General features: G+C 40.6%; 1 protein-coding gene across 2 annotated transcripts in view; it reads left to right on the plus strand.

Moving 5' to 3' along the window:
• TOPBP1 (DNA topoisomerase II binding protein 1) overlaps positions 1-12,474 on the plus strand; it is a 29,603-nt gene extending 17,129 nt beyond the window's left edge. For both annotated transcript variants that reach the window (XM_083577622.1, XM_083577623.1), the window contains exons 17-28: positions 1,700-1,823; positions 3,792-3,935; positions 4,886-4,979; positions 5,323-5,515; positions 5,983-6,206; positions 7,327-7,493; positions 8,194-8,308; positions 8,453-8,616; positions 9,250-9,390; positions 9,759-9,848; positions 11,352-11,513; positions 12,205-12,474. In XM_083577622.1, coding sequence (XP_083433748.1) covers positions 1,700-1,823; positions 3,792-3,935; positions 4,886-4,979; positions 5,323-5,515; positions 5,983-6,206; positions 7,327-7,493; positions 8,194-8,308; positions 8,453-8,616; positions 9,250-9,390; positions 9,759-9,848; positions 11,352-11,513; positions 12,205-12,246 — 1,660 coding nt within the window. In that variant the 3' untranslated portion in view covers positions 12,247-12,474. The remainder of the gene's footprint in view (positions 1-1,699; positions 1,824-3,791; positions 3,936-4,885; positions 4,980-5,322; positions 5,516-5,982; positions 6,207-7,326; positions 7,494-8,193; positions 8,309-8,452; positions 8,617-9,249; positions 9,391-9,758; positions 9,849-11,351; positions 11,514-12,204) is intronic.
• The last annotated feature ends 1,613 nt before the right edge of the window (positions 12,475-14,087 follow it).

The raw sequence follows: 14,087 nt of genomic DNA on the forward strand, positions 1-14,087 counted from the left end.
TGGCTATGATTGGGATTAAGCTCTATGCTGATTTAATGGATAGGGCCTGATGTGTCAAAGAATATGAAATCTCTAATAACAAATTTATTATTCTCAAAAAAAAGTGGGTGTATAAGTGGAAAAACCCACAAGCTCCAACTAGATGGGAATGATAGTGCAGAGATGGACAAATTAATAGATATGATGCATATGAGAAGCATTCAGCATTCAGAATACTATATTTGTTGATAAGTGGCTGTGTCTTGTAAGTTATTGGAATAAATGCAATGGAAATCCATGCCAAACTTCTGAGCATCGGAATTTCCCTAGCGGACTCCTTAAAGATGAACTTACGCTCAGCCAAAAGCCTTATTGAGCAAAGATTAGCGGACATTGAAAATCAACACAACCTCGCCAGGGGTGGGGGTGTCTGCTCCCCCAGGTATCACGGAATAACCCCACCACTTGGCCTTCCATCATACATGTCATCTCTTTCATCAGTACCACACCGACTTGCATTCATTCGTGCAAGGTTCAATGTCCTTCCATCGAACCTGCTGAACCATAGATTTTCCAAGGGTTTGGTGTCTCCGCTATGTGTGTGTGACGGGGAAACTGTTGAATCTCTTTCACATATAATGTTCAACTGTCCCCTATATAGCATAGCCAGGGCTAAATTCCTGGGTCCTGCTTTATTGCGCTTGGTTGGCAGGCCTGTTGAGTCACACGCCGCACTGCTTTTGCAGGATACAGATCCTTCTGTAACTCTGCAGGTGGCGAGATTTCTGAATGTGGTTATCTCACACTCAAAAACCACAAAAAAACAACAACAACATCAAAACTAATTGGACTGTTATGATGAGTGTGCATGTCGGAGTTCGTCTTCAGTAATCCTTTTCTGTGATCCGTCCCTTGGAGCTCTCCTGGCCCCAAGCTGTCACTTGGCTCTGCTCAATGACCCACCCTTGCATCGTGGTGTTCACCTTCTGCTGTCGGATATATCCGTTTTTATGTCTCTGTGTTTTTATGTTTGTACATATTTTATGGGCTAATAGCCGTAAATAAATAAATAAATGACTTTCATAAGGCAATGGAAGCTTGAGACTTTCTGTGATTGTTTTGTGTAACTTGCAGACCATAAATCTATCCTGTAACTCATTTGAGAACCTATTTTCTAAAAGATTGAATAAATTAATTAATTAAATTTGTTCCAGTTTTTGAATGTAACACAGTGAATAACCATGGGAAGGGCCATTGTTCACTGGCACAGCATCTACTTTGCATACAGAAGGTCCCAGGTTCAGGCTCTGGCATTGGCTGGAAATATCTTCTGCCTGAACCCTGGAGTGCCGTAAAATGTGACTTTTCAGGTTGAATTACCAGATGGACATTTATTTTATGTTCCTAAAAAATATATCATGGTCTCGAAGGACGGTTTTAAATCACCATATTTGTTGACTGATTGATTCTTTAAAAAAAATTATTGGCATATTTGCCATAGAAAATGATCAGCACCCCTGGTCTTCTCAGGGTGAGGCATGTGGACCCTCCTGCATGCAATGATGGTGGATGTTGTTTCTAAGAGCTGTTCCAGTTTGGGGTGTGTGCAGGAGTTAGGAATGTTGAGTTGGCATCATGATAACCACAAGTCACCCCCCCCCAATTCCCAGAACTGGAAATCACTTAACGTGGAGTTTTACATGTCTTTCATATCTTTTAGGTGGTGCTTTGATGAAACTGTAACTCATTTCATCTACCAGGGAAGGCAAAATGATAGTAACCGGGAATACAAATCTGCTAAAGAAAGGGGCATACATGTAGTGTCGGAACACTGGCTTTTGGAGGTATGGAGAAACAGGTTTTTCCTAACACAAGGATGGGGAAAGGGGAAGGTTGCACAACATGTCATTACTGACTTCTTTTTTTAATGTGAATTGAATCTGTTTTAAAAATCGGGCATATATGGGGCGACAGCCTACATTAATCACATTAAGGCTAAAGTCAATTGATTTCAGTGAGCCTACTCTGAGTTTAATTGGATATCATTCATAAGCAGTGTTCTGGGCATGCCAGTCCACATGCAATATAAGGGTTCAGCAAATGAAGTGCCATGTGTGCTACTTCTGTTTCATATATCTATAAATGTAGCTTGGCAATATTTGTGCACTTACACTGCAGTTCTTCTAAGGTCCACCTGTATTTCAAAAGCTTGATTGTGTTTCAGCAAGACTTGTCACTTGCTGCTTGTCTGCTACCAAGTATGTCGCTGAAGCACTGCGCTAAAAGAGAATGAGGTGAAAGTGCTATTAAGTGAGAAACGCAGCCTCTGAGTCAGCGGTTGCCAATATGGCGGCCACCATATTTTGTTGGATTCAAAGTATCATTGTCCCTTACTATTGGATACGCTAGCTAGGGGCTGAGGACAGTTGGGAGCCCAGCATCTAGAGAGCACCACATTGGCAACTTGTACTCTTGAGTAATATACAGTGGAACCTCGTGTTACGTACTGTCCTCCTTACGAATGCTTCGGGTAACGAACTCCACTAACCTGGAAGTAGATGCTCCTAGTTGCAAACTTTGCCCCAGGATGCGAGCGGTAGTCGTGCACTGGCGGCGTGGCAGCAGCAGGAGGGCCCATTAGCGAAAGCACGCCTCATGTTAAGAACGGTTTCTGCTCTGGAACGAATTAAGTTCGTAACCGGAGGTCCCACTGTATTTGTGATTCTAAGGGCAGTGCTGTTTCCGTTGGTGTGGCAGTACTAAGAAGCCCGTGATTGGCGTGGGACCAAAAAGGAAATAATAGAAGACCCTGCAAAGTAGCAGCCAGAAATACATACACTGTAAACAGCACATTTTCCTGGATATCTATTCCTCTACTATTCAGCCCTTCAGTTCATTTCCCGTCTTTCTTTCAGCTCTCCAAAGTGTATTTGTCTTCCAACTCAGGTGTCTCTCATCTCTCTTGTCTTCTGTCCTTAGTTACTTGTGTGGTTCCCAGTTCGTGTTTCCCCACTCATCTAGCCTCTTGCTCCATTGCCCTGGATAGGCTTTTCCTTTTATTGTAAAGCCTCTGTTTATCACTTAATTACTATCATTTTTAAGTGGTGTGCAGGCAACTCACAATTTACACTAGGGTTACATTTCACACTTCTGTGCATGTAACTGAAATTGCTTATATTGGGAGCACACTGGTGAGTCCTCCTGGCTCGCGAGGAGACCTTCCCCAGAGCCCAAAGAGGACATCCTCTTTGGGCTTTGGAGAGGGTTTTCTTGCAACCCAGAGGCATAGTGGGCCTTTGCTGAGGCCTCCCGCCGGACAGCTGATGTGCAAGGTAGGGCAGCCGCCGCCGCTGCTTCCCCATATGTCAACTGTGCAAGCCGCGCTGTCCCTGCAACTCGTGTGACTTGCGCAGCTGAGGTGTGGGGAAGCAGTGGCTGTTGATGCTTTTCTACCCCACATGTCAGCTGTTAGGTGGGAGGCCTTCGCAAAGCCTCACTGTGTCTTTGCCTTGCGAAGAGACCCTCCCCAGAGGGTCCCACCTCCCCCCCCCCAAAAAAAAATCTCTGGTAACAGAGAATAAACATTTCTAAACAGTTTCTAGTTCATGAAAGCTTATGCCGCAGCAAAATTGTTAATTTTAAAGGTGCCACAGGATTGTTTGTTTTACCAACAAAGTAACATTTTTGAGGAACATATTTATTGTTGGCTGGGCAGAAAAAGAAATGTTTCCGTAATAAAACTAAAATAAAATTGCTCATTTCCTTGCTCTAAGTTTGTAGCATTAATTCCTCTTCCTACTAACTCTTTCCAGAGTGCACAAGAATATAAACGGCTGCCTGAATCTCTCTATCCTTACACATATAACCCTAAAATGAGTTTGAATATTAGTGGTATTCAAGATGACAGATTCTCAGATCGGCTAGATTCGTCTGAAAAAACAGGGAAGGATGATGAGGTATGGTAGATGCAATTTGTGTGTGTATGTGTGTTTTAAAATCATTATGGTAACCTTAACCTGGATGAATAAATAACAGAACAGTGAATGGCTTCCTGCAATTATTTTCACTTAGATTATGCTAATTCTGTAATCTAATAAATGCCAAAAGTTTCAATTTATTGTAGATATGGCAGTTAGTGTTCACAACATTATGAAAGTAAAAGGACTAAACTAATTGACTGCTATATGACCACATTCAGCTACTTGGAGGAAAGGCCAGAGCTTAATGGTAGAATATCTGTGGTGCATGTAGGTCAGCCCCAGAAACTCCAGGTAGGCTTGGGAAAGATCCCTGGAGATCTCTCTGTCAGTGTAGACCACAAGTGGGGACCCTCCATATGTTGTTTGCCTTCACCTTCACCTTTCCCCAGAATGGCCAGTGTTCAGGGGACATAGAAATTGCAGCCCAGACACATTTGGGGGGCCATCGGTTCCCCATTCCTAGTGTAGACAATACAGTGGTACCTCGGGTTACAGACGCTTCAGGTTACAAATCCCGCTAACCCAGAAATAGTATCTCAGGTTAAGAACTTTACTTCAAGATGAGAACAGAAATCACACGGCGGCAGCAGGAGGCCCCATTAGCTAAAGTGGAACCTCAGGTTAAGAACAGTTTCAGGTTAAGAACGGCCCTCCAGAACGAATTACGTTCATAACCCGAGGTACCACTGTACTGAACGAGATGAGCCATTGGTCTGACTTGGTATAAGGCAACTTCCTGTGTTAATGTCATAGTGACAACCTGGAAGTAGATTTACTTTTGTTGGACTGTTGATTATTTTTGTTGGGTTTATTAGTAAAGTTTGTATACAGTTCTCCTTGCATCAATAATGAACATGGGACAAATTGCCATACTTTTTCTGTTCTGAGATATGACTTGTGTAAGACCTGAACATCAACTGTTTCAGAAAATGTCGTTGGATACTAATGATATAGAAGATGTTGCTATGGATCAAGCGACTGAGGCAGTTTCTGTCGAAAAAGAGAATGCATCAAAAGGAGGTAACACTTTGTGTGCATTATTTTATGGTTTGGCATCTACCATCCATTTTTGCCATATGCTGAAAATCCACTTCTTTACGCAGACCTTTTGGAACCCACCCTGTTCTTGTGATTGTAATCTGTTTTTAATGTTGTATTTTTAATTTGTGTGACCCACCCCTGGGACCTTAGGATGAGGGGCAGAATTTTCAGTGAGTTCTTGAAATGTACGGAATATGGAAGGGCCAAGTATGCGTAACTAATCAGCAGTGAAGAAGGGGCCCACATGTCTTTTATTACATGGCATTTGACATATTTTAAGTAGAAAGAGCTGTTATTTATTTACATTTCTTTTGAACTCCAGTTTTAACACAGACACTGGAAATGAGAGAGAACTTTCAAAGGCAGCTACAGGAAATCATGACTGCAACATCACTAGCAAAGTTTCAAGGACAAAGAAAATCTTTGTCTAGGAACGGCTTTGACAATTCTCCGGCAACTCCAGATGGCCCTCGTTCTGTTCGTAACGGCCGTAGCCGAGTCTTGGAAGCCCTAAGGTATTATGTGACATCTTGAATTTCTGGGCTACCATCCTACGAAGCTACGCATAGGCAGCCAGAGGTGTCGTCTTAGGTTTTTACTACAGCTGCTTGTGTGACTGAATGACAAATTTCTAAACAGAAAAGTTACTTGTCTGATCAGCTGCGCAAGTGTCTGCAACAGAAACTTTAAATGCCAAGCTGTGAATGCAGTTCTCCCATGCTAGTGCACAGGAGGCTAAATTATCCCATTGACTGCATTATAACCTAAGTCCAGCTAACCTAAGCTTGTTCTAACCCAATATGTTTCATTACTGTTGCACAAGGTTAGGGACCTTACAGATATTGCTGGACTTCAAACTGCCAACAACTCCAGAAAAGCATAGCTGAAAACCAGGGCCAGAGGTTTTCCAACTCTGCTGTACAGAGAACTCTGTATACTTATTAAAGCAGTGCACATCCTCATTGTTCATTTTGGTCCTTAGGCAGTCACACCAGGTAGCAATGGATGTCAACACAGAGCCATCACAGAGTGAACAGATTATTTGGGATGACCCCACTGCAAGAGAAGAGAGGGCAAGGCTTGCTAGTAACCTTCAGTGGCCCAGCAGCCCCTCACAGTGTTCTGAACAAATTCAACCTGTTGCAGTAAATGCTGGAGACCTCTCGCTTACAAAATCCTTTACCGATACGGAAATTGCTGAAATGGGTAAGAAGAGAAAACAGTGTGATTGAGTTGAAATAGCTGGTTTTCATGTTAAAAAAAATTCCCTGGATTTTGCTCACTTAAGACTGTAGATGTGTAGTTGTATTATTGAAAGTTTCCCTGTTTTTGTTTTGTTTTTAAATGCTGCATGTCTGGGGGGAGTCTAAGTTAGAATTAAGCTCAGGCATATTTTCTATATATAATGAAGATTTCCTTTGTATAGTGGAGTCCTCAGTCGTGTGAGTCCCCACCACTGGTACAATGATAAGAATTCATAAACAGTTTTACCATCTGATGTACAATTATTATTATTTTTTGCTAGGCCCAATCTAATCGTTATGCAGTTTTGTTGCTACCAAGAATTGTGTATTCCAGTGTAGTTTGTTGTCAATTAACTATATACTTGCTTTGTGTCAGAGGATACCAATGATGATCCGTTTAAAAAACAACTCCTTGCCTTTTTATTCATGTATATTTGAAACACCTTCCTCACTCCAAATATTTAGGGGTAGGAAGGAGTTGATAAATTGGCCTTAAGGATGTGTCTGGAACAGAATATGGAGGCAAAGGAAAGGTTGAAGCTGTCTTAAGTATCCAGGGATAGAAGGAGGACTTGATCAACCAAATGTTCACTTGATAGAATTATGAATAAGAGATTTTTTATACTTTGTATGGTTTATGTGGCACTTCAAAAGCATTAAGGATACATGATAATTTTGTTCTACAGTTAGTTTCTTCTCACGTGTAGGCAAACACAGGCGACTCCCGATTTAGGCTCATCCAAATGATGTGTGATCACGCACACTTGCATTGCACTGAACCAGAAAGTAGCCCCAAAACATCACAAAAAGGGGTGGAGCGGGCTTACATGTGCTCTACCGACACGCATGGGGGTCTGGAACCGAACCCCTGTGTAAAACAAGGATTTCCTGTAAGTTTAGGCTGCAGTCTTGATCATTTATAGGCTATTTAAACCAACAGGGTTACATGTTTTGGAGGTTCTGATTTAAATAATACATTATTTTTTCTCTCCTTTTCATTTTCTGCTTGGCTTCCTTTGAGAACTGTTCAGTTTTATATTTGCCTGCTTTAGTGATTTGATGGTTTTTTTTTTGCTTTGTAGAAATTGATGAACCTGCAAAAACAGATTGGGTTGAGGTCCCAAAGCTTCCAGGCTGCAGAAATCCAGAAATCCCTGTGAAAGAAGATAATCTGATCCCAACTCCGCTGGCTCCTGCCATTGCCTTTCCTTTGGCAAATCCTCCTGTGGCTCCTCAGCCAAAAACAAATGTATGCCTTATGACAGTATGCTGATTCATATATTAATATTTGCATTGAGAAGTTGTACTCCAGTGTTCGTTTGAACTTTCATTTGAAGTTGTTAGTAGTTTAATATTAACATACAGATAATAGATTGCAGCGGACAGTAAATATTTTATCCCCGTGGCTTCTTGGCAATTAATTTAAATCCCATATGCAACCTGCTTTTTCCTGCCAGTTCAAGAATAATGGAGAGGTTGAAGGAAATAGGAAGTACCTGTGATTTGTTCTGTTAAAATAATTTCATTATGGGGACTAGGAGTTCAGGAATGATTTTTGCAAAGATTTCAAGGGTCTGACATATTGGCTGAAATATCTGGAGGTATTTAATTTCATGTAGTGCTCATTGACTTTGTGCTACCTGCTAAATTACTGTATAATGCATATTTCATATAGATAGACTTCAGCTCTGATACATTCAGCTATACTTGATCAGAATAAATAGCTTCTACTGTATACCTTGCCATTTAGTAGAGACTTGGGCAAAGATATCAAAGTGATTTTTTAAAATAACAAATGTGTAACTTAAGTCTCTCTAGGGGCTTATCATATATCTTTTATGAAAATGCGACTGAATTAATTGTATATGTGGACATGGATAATGGGACAGCTTCTGGGAATCAGTGACATCTTTTGTGCTTTCCTCTTTTCCCCAAACTTACCTTTTCAGGTCATTAGAGTAGACCAAATGACTACTGAAGAACCAAAAAAAGAGTACAGATTCCAGCTGTCTTCTGTTCGCCCTCAGGCACGGATTGATTATTACCATATGATTGAAGAGCTGGGTAAGAAATCGGTGACCAGAGCATACTGGAGCTCCATCTGGTGGTGGTGTGTGGCTTAGAAAACACCTCATCACTTTCTATGTCTGACCTTCCTCTAGTAGGAATTGCTTGTAAAAATAACTATATTTAAAATCCATTCTTTAGGTGGAGTGGTGCTTGAGAAGCAGTGCTTTGACCCTAGGTGTACCCACACAATAGTGGGGCACCCTATTGGCAATGAGAAATTCTTGGCATCGATGGCAGCTGGAAAGTGGGTACTCCATTGCTCCTACCTGGATGCATGCAAAACAGTACAATGCTTTCTACCGGTACGGCATACTTTTAAGTAAATTTTAGTCTGTTTTAAAAACTCTTTTACTGTTGTATTTGTTTTTAAATGTGTGCCCTGCTTTTCCCCACATCTGTGTCACAAAGCAGCTTACAAAATGAAAACATACAATATACAAAATTCAAAACTTAAATATCAGATTAAAACATCAGAACACCATTGATGGTGCAAAGGCATAAATGAAGGTGATATAATTTACAAAAGCAGCATGTGGTCGGAAAGCAAATGATGTGGTCTGGGTCTGGGCAGTGTCTAGATGGGAAATTGTACATATTCTGCCTTGAGTTCCATGGAATAAAGGCAGGGATATACATGAAGGGAAAACAATGAACCAAAATCTTGCCTCACTGCAATGTCTTAAATGACTGAATCCCACTTTAATTAGCTACTCCATGGATTTAAGCTGAGAATTCATTATTTAGGTTGAGTGGTGCTTGAACTTGGGTAATTTAAAAGCATACTTTCCCTTTAAAAAAATATCTCAAAGGCCACCCAGTATAAATGTTACATGTATTTTATTTGTTTATAAACTATAGGTTGCTTGTTTTTGGGATTTTTCTTGTTTCATGTTGTTGACTGAATTGCAATGAATAAGAGACTTTCCACCCATTAGGAGGAAGATTTTGAATGGGGAAGTAATTCCATACTCAGTGCTGCATCTGAAATAACTGAATCCCAGAAGAATTTAGCAGTTGCAGCAATGAGGTGGAGGAAAATAATACAAAGACGGCGAGAGGAAGCTGGCATTACTGAGGTATTTTTCCTGAGGAGTAGTGGGGTTTTTGAAAGTAGCTCTCAGCTTTTGATTGATTGATTGATTGATTGATTGATTGACACTTTGTGGCTGTAAAGAGAGATGCAATTCATTTTTATCTAATTTTTTAAAATTGAAAATATTCCTTTCCTGAACAAAATAAAGTGAATAAAGAAATAAAAAGGTATGTTCTATCACTATATAGTCAAGAGATGTACTTCAGTATAGTAAAACAGCATTCTGACTTACTAACGTTAAGCATTCTAACTTGTTAGACTACTTTTAGAAAATGTGTTGCTAAACTTACTTTGTAGCATTTTATACGTATGTGTTCATGTGTATTAATATTAATAGCTCTATCTTTGTAGGGGGCATTTCGGGGTTGGAAAGTTATTTTGAATGTTGACCCAGCCAAGGAAGCAGGCTTCAAACGTCTTCTAGAGTCAGGTGGAGCAAAGGTATGTATTCTGTTCATTTGCCAGTATTGATGCCAGTGGGTGTTGAATTGCTGCTTTCTGCATAAGAACATAGTATCTTAAGATTTCGTATTCGATCAGAATGATGAATTGTTACAAAGCAAGGAACTGGTTGTGTCACCAGAAACTTTTTGTCCTGTGATGCAACACACATCCATTAAGTGTACTCCAATGTTATTTTTCCATTAATTTCAGTTAAAAGTATTGTAGTGTCTATTGTTCCAGATCCACTTGGGGGCGGGAGGAGAAATCAATCAGTATTTTTGTTTTACAAATAAGTATTATGTAAAAATTGAGCAAATAATTTAGGCAGGTGCGGGGAACCTTCGGCCTTCCTTATTGTTCAGTAACATCTGGAGGGTTAAAGGGTTATTCACACCTCTCTCCAGCTACTTAAACACAAACGTGTGTGTGTGGAGTTATCTATAACGACAATGGTTATTTTACCAACCTTTTTTCTATTTCAATCTCTCCAAGTTCATGTAACTAACAAAATGGCAAGAGATCTTTAAAAAAGTATTTGAAATAATAATAAACCAAGACTTAAAGCTAATATACTCATGATGGGGGGAAATGGAGGTTTGTTTGTGCCAAATTTGCAATTGTATTATATGTACAAACTCATATATGTATATGAGGGAGGAAATGGAAGAAACCATTGCAGAAAATGAGGTGGGGGAATAGAGCTAATAAAAATAATAATAATTTTCTGGTACTCAGTTGGCTAAATGTGTGGGATTGATATGTCTGGTAAGCCCAAATATATTTCCTCCATAATTGCTATTAGATGAGTTGCATCCTGATTACTGCTTTAAATTGGAGAAATTGGATTTAATAAGAAGGTACGATTGAATTCTCAATTGTTGGAAATACCTGGTATTCTGGAAAGCTGAATATTTTCAAGTAATGGTTGAACACCCTCTTAACAGAACAGGTAGATTTTTCTCTGTATAATTCAGACTAGGGTAGCCACTTGCTAGGTTCTCTGTGGCAAGTAATTTACTCACAGACCCCTCAATTCCCCATTCTCTCCTTAGCCATTGGCTCTTTGAGACTGGATACAAGACAGTGTGTGCACAGGCTCAAAAATAGTTTCGGAAGCTGCATGTGACATGGAGGACTACCACCCTTTGCACTGTGCTGTAATATTGTGCAGTATCAATGGCACTTGTCCAGCCAATTTCCTTCCTAGTATTCTGGGAGAGTGGAAAATATGTTTAGAGATAGGATAAGGTGTCAGAGGAACAGTCTCGTGGGGCCTTAGCCACGTGGAGATGTTGCACAACCACTGCACCCTATTTTGACAACGTAACAGTTAATATGTTCTCGATTTTGCATGCCACTTCCAGGACCATTCTGGAAGCTGCAAGCAGGGCTGGCGGTTCACCTTCTGAAATTCTGCTGGCAAGGCTAGTTTAAATGTTAATAGTACGCATGTACCATATATATAAGTAATTCAGTGTCTCTGTGTGTTTGAAATTACAGGTGCTGCCTGCTCATTCTGTCTCTGTGTTTAGAGAAGCCACCCATCTTTTTGCTGATTTTAACAAACTGAAGCCAGAGGATTTAAGAGTTAATTTAGGAGAGGCTTCTGCTCATGGAGTGAACTGCCTGAAGCCAGAATACATTGCTGACTATCTTATACAGGTCTGCATGCCAGTAGCACAATGTGACTTTTGTTACTTTTAAGAAAACTTGCCGCATCTCAAAAATCAAAGCTGTTGCAGCAACTATGTGCAGAATTTTGTGTGCCTAGGGCAAGGATTAGGAAACCTGGGCAGTAGTCAGCATGGCCAATGGTCGGAGATGATGTGAGTTATAAATCAGGAACACTGGGAGGACCACAGGTTTCCCATAAGGCCTTTCCCTTTGTATGACCAATGGGAAAGCTGTGTGTGTGGTGGTAGAAAAAGATAGAAAACCTGTTGCCTACCCAAGGCTATGGATTGCGCCTCAGGTGCAGAGATTGTGATGATTACATTGCTCTTGACCCATTTTCTTCAGCTTAAAACATGGTATTTCAAGACAGGTGGATGTTGTCTTTTTCTTTGCCAGAGCTGGTTAGAACAAAAAACAAAAAGGGCTAGGTCTGTAGACAGGGCAGACTTTAGCCAGTATTCCTGCTGAAATGCTAGGGTAATAAGTAAGGAAAGAGAATGTCTGATAATGAATTCAAGGGTGTGAAAATTGAGAGGAAAACTTAAAAGCCAGAAGCATGTGTTCCTATTGTGGGTTGGAATGCATGTGTTGGTAACGGGCCTTGAGAATGTCCTAGGTAAGAGAAATGTGGGACTAGTGATGGTTTGGATCTTTAAAAAACTAAAATCTTGTTTTGAAGGAGCAACCACCTCAAATGGACGGTTATCGTTTGCTGGTATGAAGATAGACAGCAGCTTCTGGCAGAGAACATGAAACCGGCTTATCTTAGAAGCAGATATCTCCTGAAGAAACTCGCCTGATAAAGCAAGTCTGAGTATGTTGATACCTTAAAAATATTTTTTTCAAATTTCTATTTATACTTGTTTTCTTTCCACATAAAAAGGTCATTAAATGTTTTTGTAATATTTTGTGTATATTGCTTTTAAAATGAAATTTGGTTGCTCAGAAACTAGACTCCACTGATTTTTGCTGCCAGGGTAAACTGGGTTGTTTGAATATTTTAAATTTATTCTTTTATTTTCTTAGTAGATTTATGTCCTTTTGTGTGGAGCCCAGTCAAGCTTCCCCATAGCATATTTTCATCCCTTTTCGGCTGCTTTTACATTTACTTCTAGAATAAAGGATGCTGGACTTAGTGTGAAGGTTGCTTCTGCTCAGCTGGAGGTCAGTGATGGAGGATTCCTCCATTTCTGGAGGCTGGACTTTCAGAACCTTCTACGTGTAGGAGCTCCCTCAGTTCTGGAATTTACAGCATTCCTAATAAATTCTAGAAGCCAGGCACTTCAGTATATTGAATGAAATACAGTATGTTTAATAAGAAGCATAGGAGGGCATTTACTCTCAGTGCAGAACTTTTCTTAGCCCCTGCCCTATTCAGTTATTATTTGCATTCTGAGGCAACAAGAGACTGCTGGCCTTTAGCCCCTGCCCTCATACTTAATAATAATTTTATTTATACCCCACTCATCTGGCTGGGTTTCCCCAGCCACTCTGGGCAGCTTACAGCATATATATATATTTTAAAAAAACATCAGACATTAAACGTTTCCTGATTCTTGTGTTCTTCTGGCTTCCCATGGGCTAAGGGCAATAATCGACAGCAGCAAAACTGCTGTACTTTAGGCTGCCCATGTAGGTATCTCATTGCTGATTGCAGTAAACAGACGGAAAGCCAGGAGCCATTTGACAATGAGAGCAGAGCTAAAGGTGTGCCCTGGAAACTGCTTGCTACTCGCAGAGTAATGATTGAAAAAGGCTCAGCTAGTGCAACATGACACAGGTTTTGAGGGGAGGAAATAGCGTATTGTATCCCACTTTCCAAATGTTGCTGGGTAGAATGCTTCTGTTCAGGATTTCAGCTGTTCCATTCTACCACCACCCCTTCCTTAATTGTGCTCAGTCATCTTGGGTTTATTGGTAGTGAAATCAGCTTTCCCCCCTTAATATATTGATTTTCCATTGATTTCTTTTGGCAGCACTCTCTTCTGTCACCAGGGACATTTCCCCCCCTAACCCCCCCTTTTTTGCTATTCTGCGGGAGAGGAATTGACCTGTTCATACTTTTAAGGTTCTTTCTACAAAATTTAAGATCTGTAAGCCACTCTCCCTCCTTCCTATGCAACCATCCAGATTCATTCTGCCAAGCAGCTCCTCTCAACATTCCATACCATTTATCCTAACTGGACTGTGTTGGAGGGACTCCCCCCACCCCATAGACTACCTAACCACTGTGAGAACAAGATACTGCATTAGATGGATCTTTGGCCTGATCAACAGGGCTCTTACGTTCTTAAAGGAAAGTAGTGTCTCATGGTTCACAAGTCGCTATGTAGTTAGTATGACCAAGGGGTGTTAAGACACATGTTAACAATGGACAGTTCCTTATTTTAAACCAGAGATGGGGGACCTGTGACCTTACCCCCAATGTTGTTGGGATTCTAATTCTCATAAACACTAGAATGATCAACCAGCAAGGGATAGTAGGTGTGTGCCCCAGGAATATCTTGAGGACCACATGTTCCCCCATTCTGGATTTAAACACACACTTAAAAACAGTAGATC

This window comes from Podarcis filfolensis (genome assembly GCF_964270895.1).
Source record: "Podarcis filfolensis genome assembly, chromosome: 12".
In the NCBI taxonomy this organism is placed as follows: domain Eukaryota; kingdom Metazoa; phylum Chordata; class Lepidosauria; order Squamata; family Lacertidae; genus Podarcis; species Podarcis filfolensis.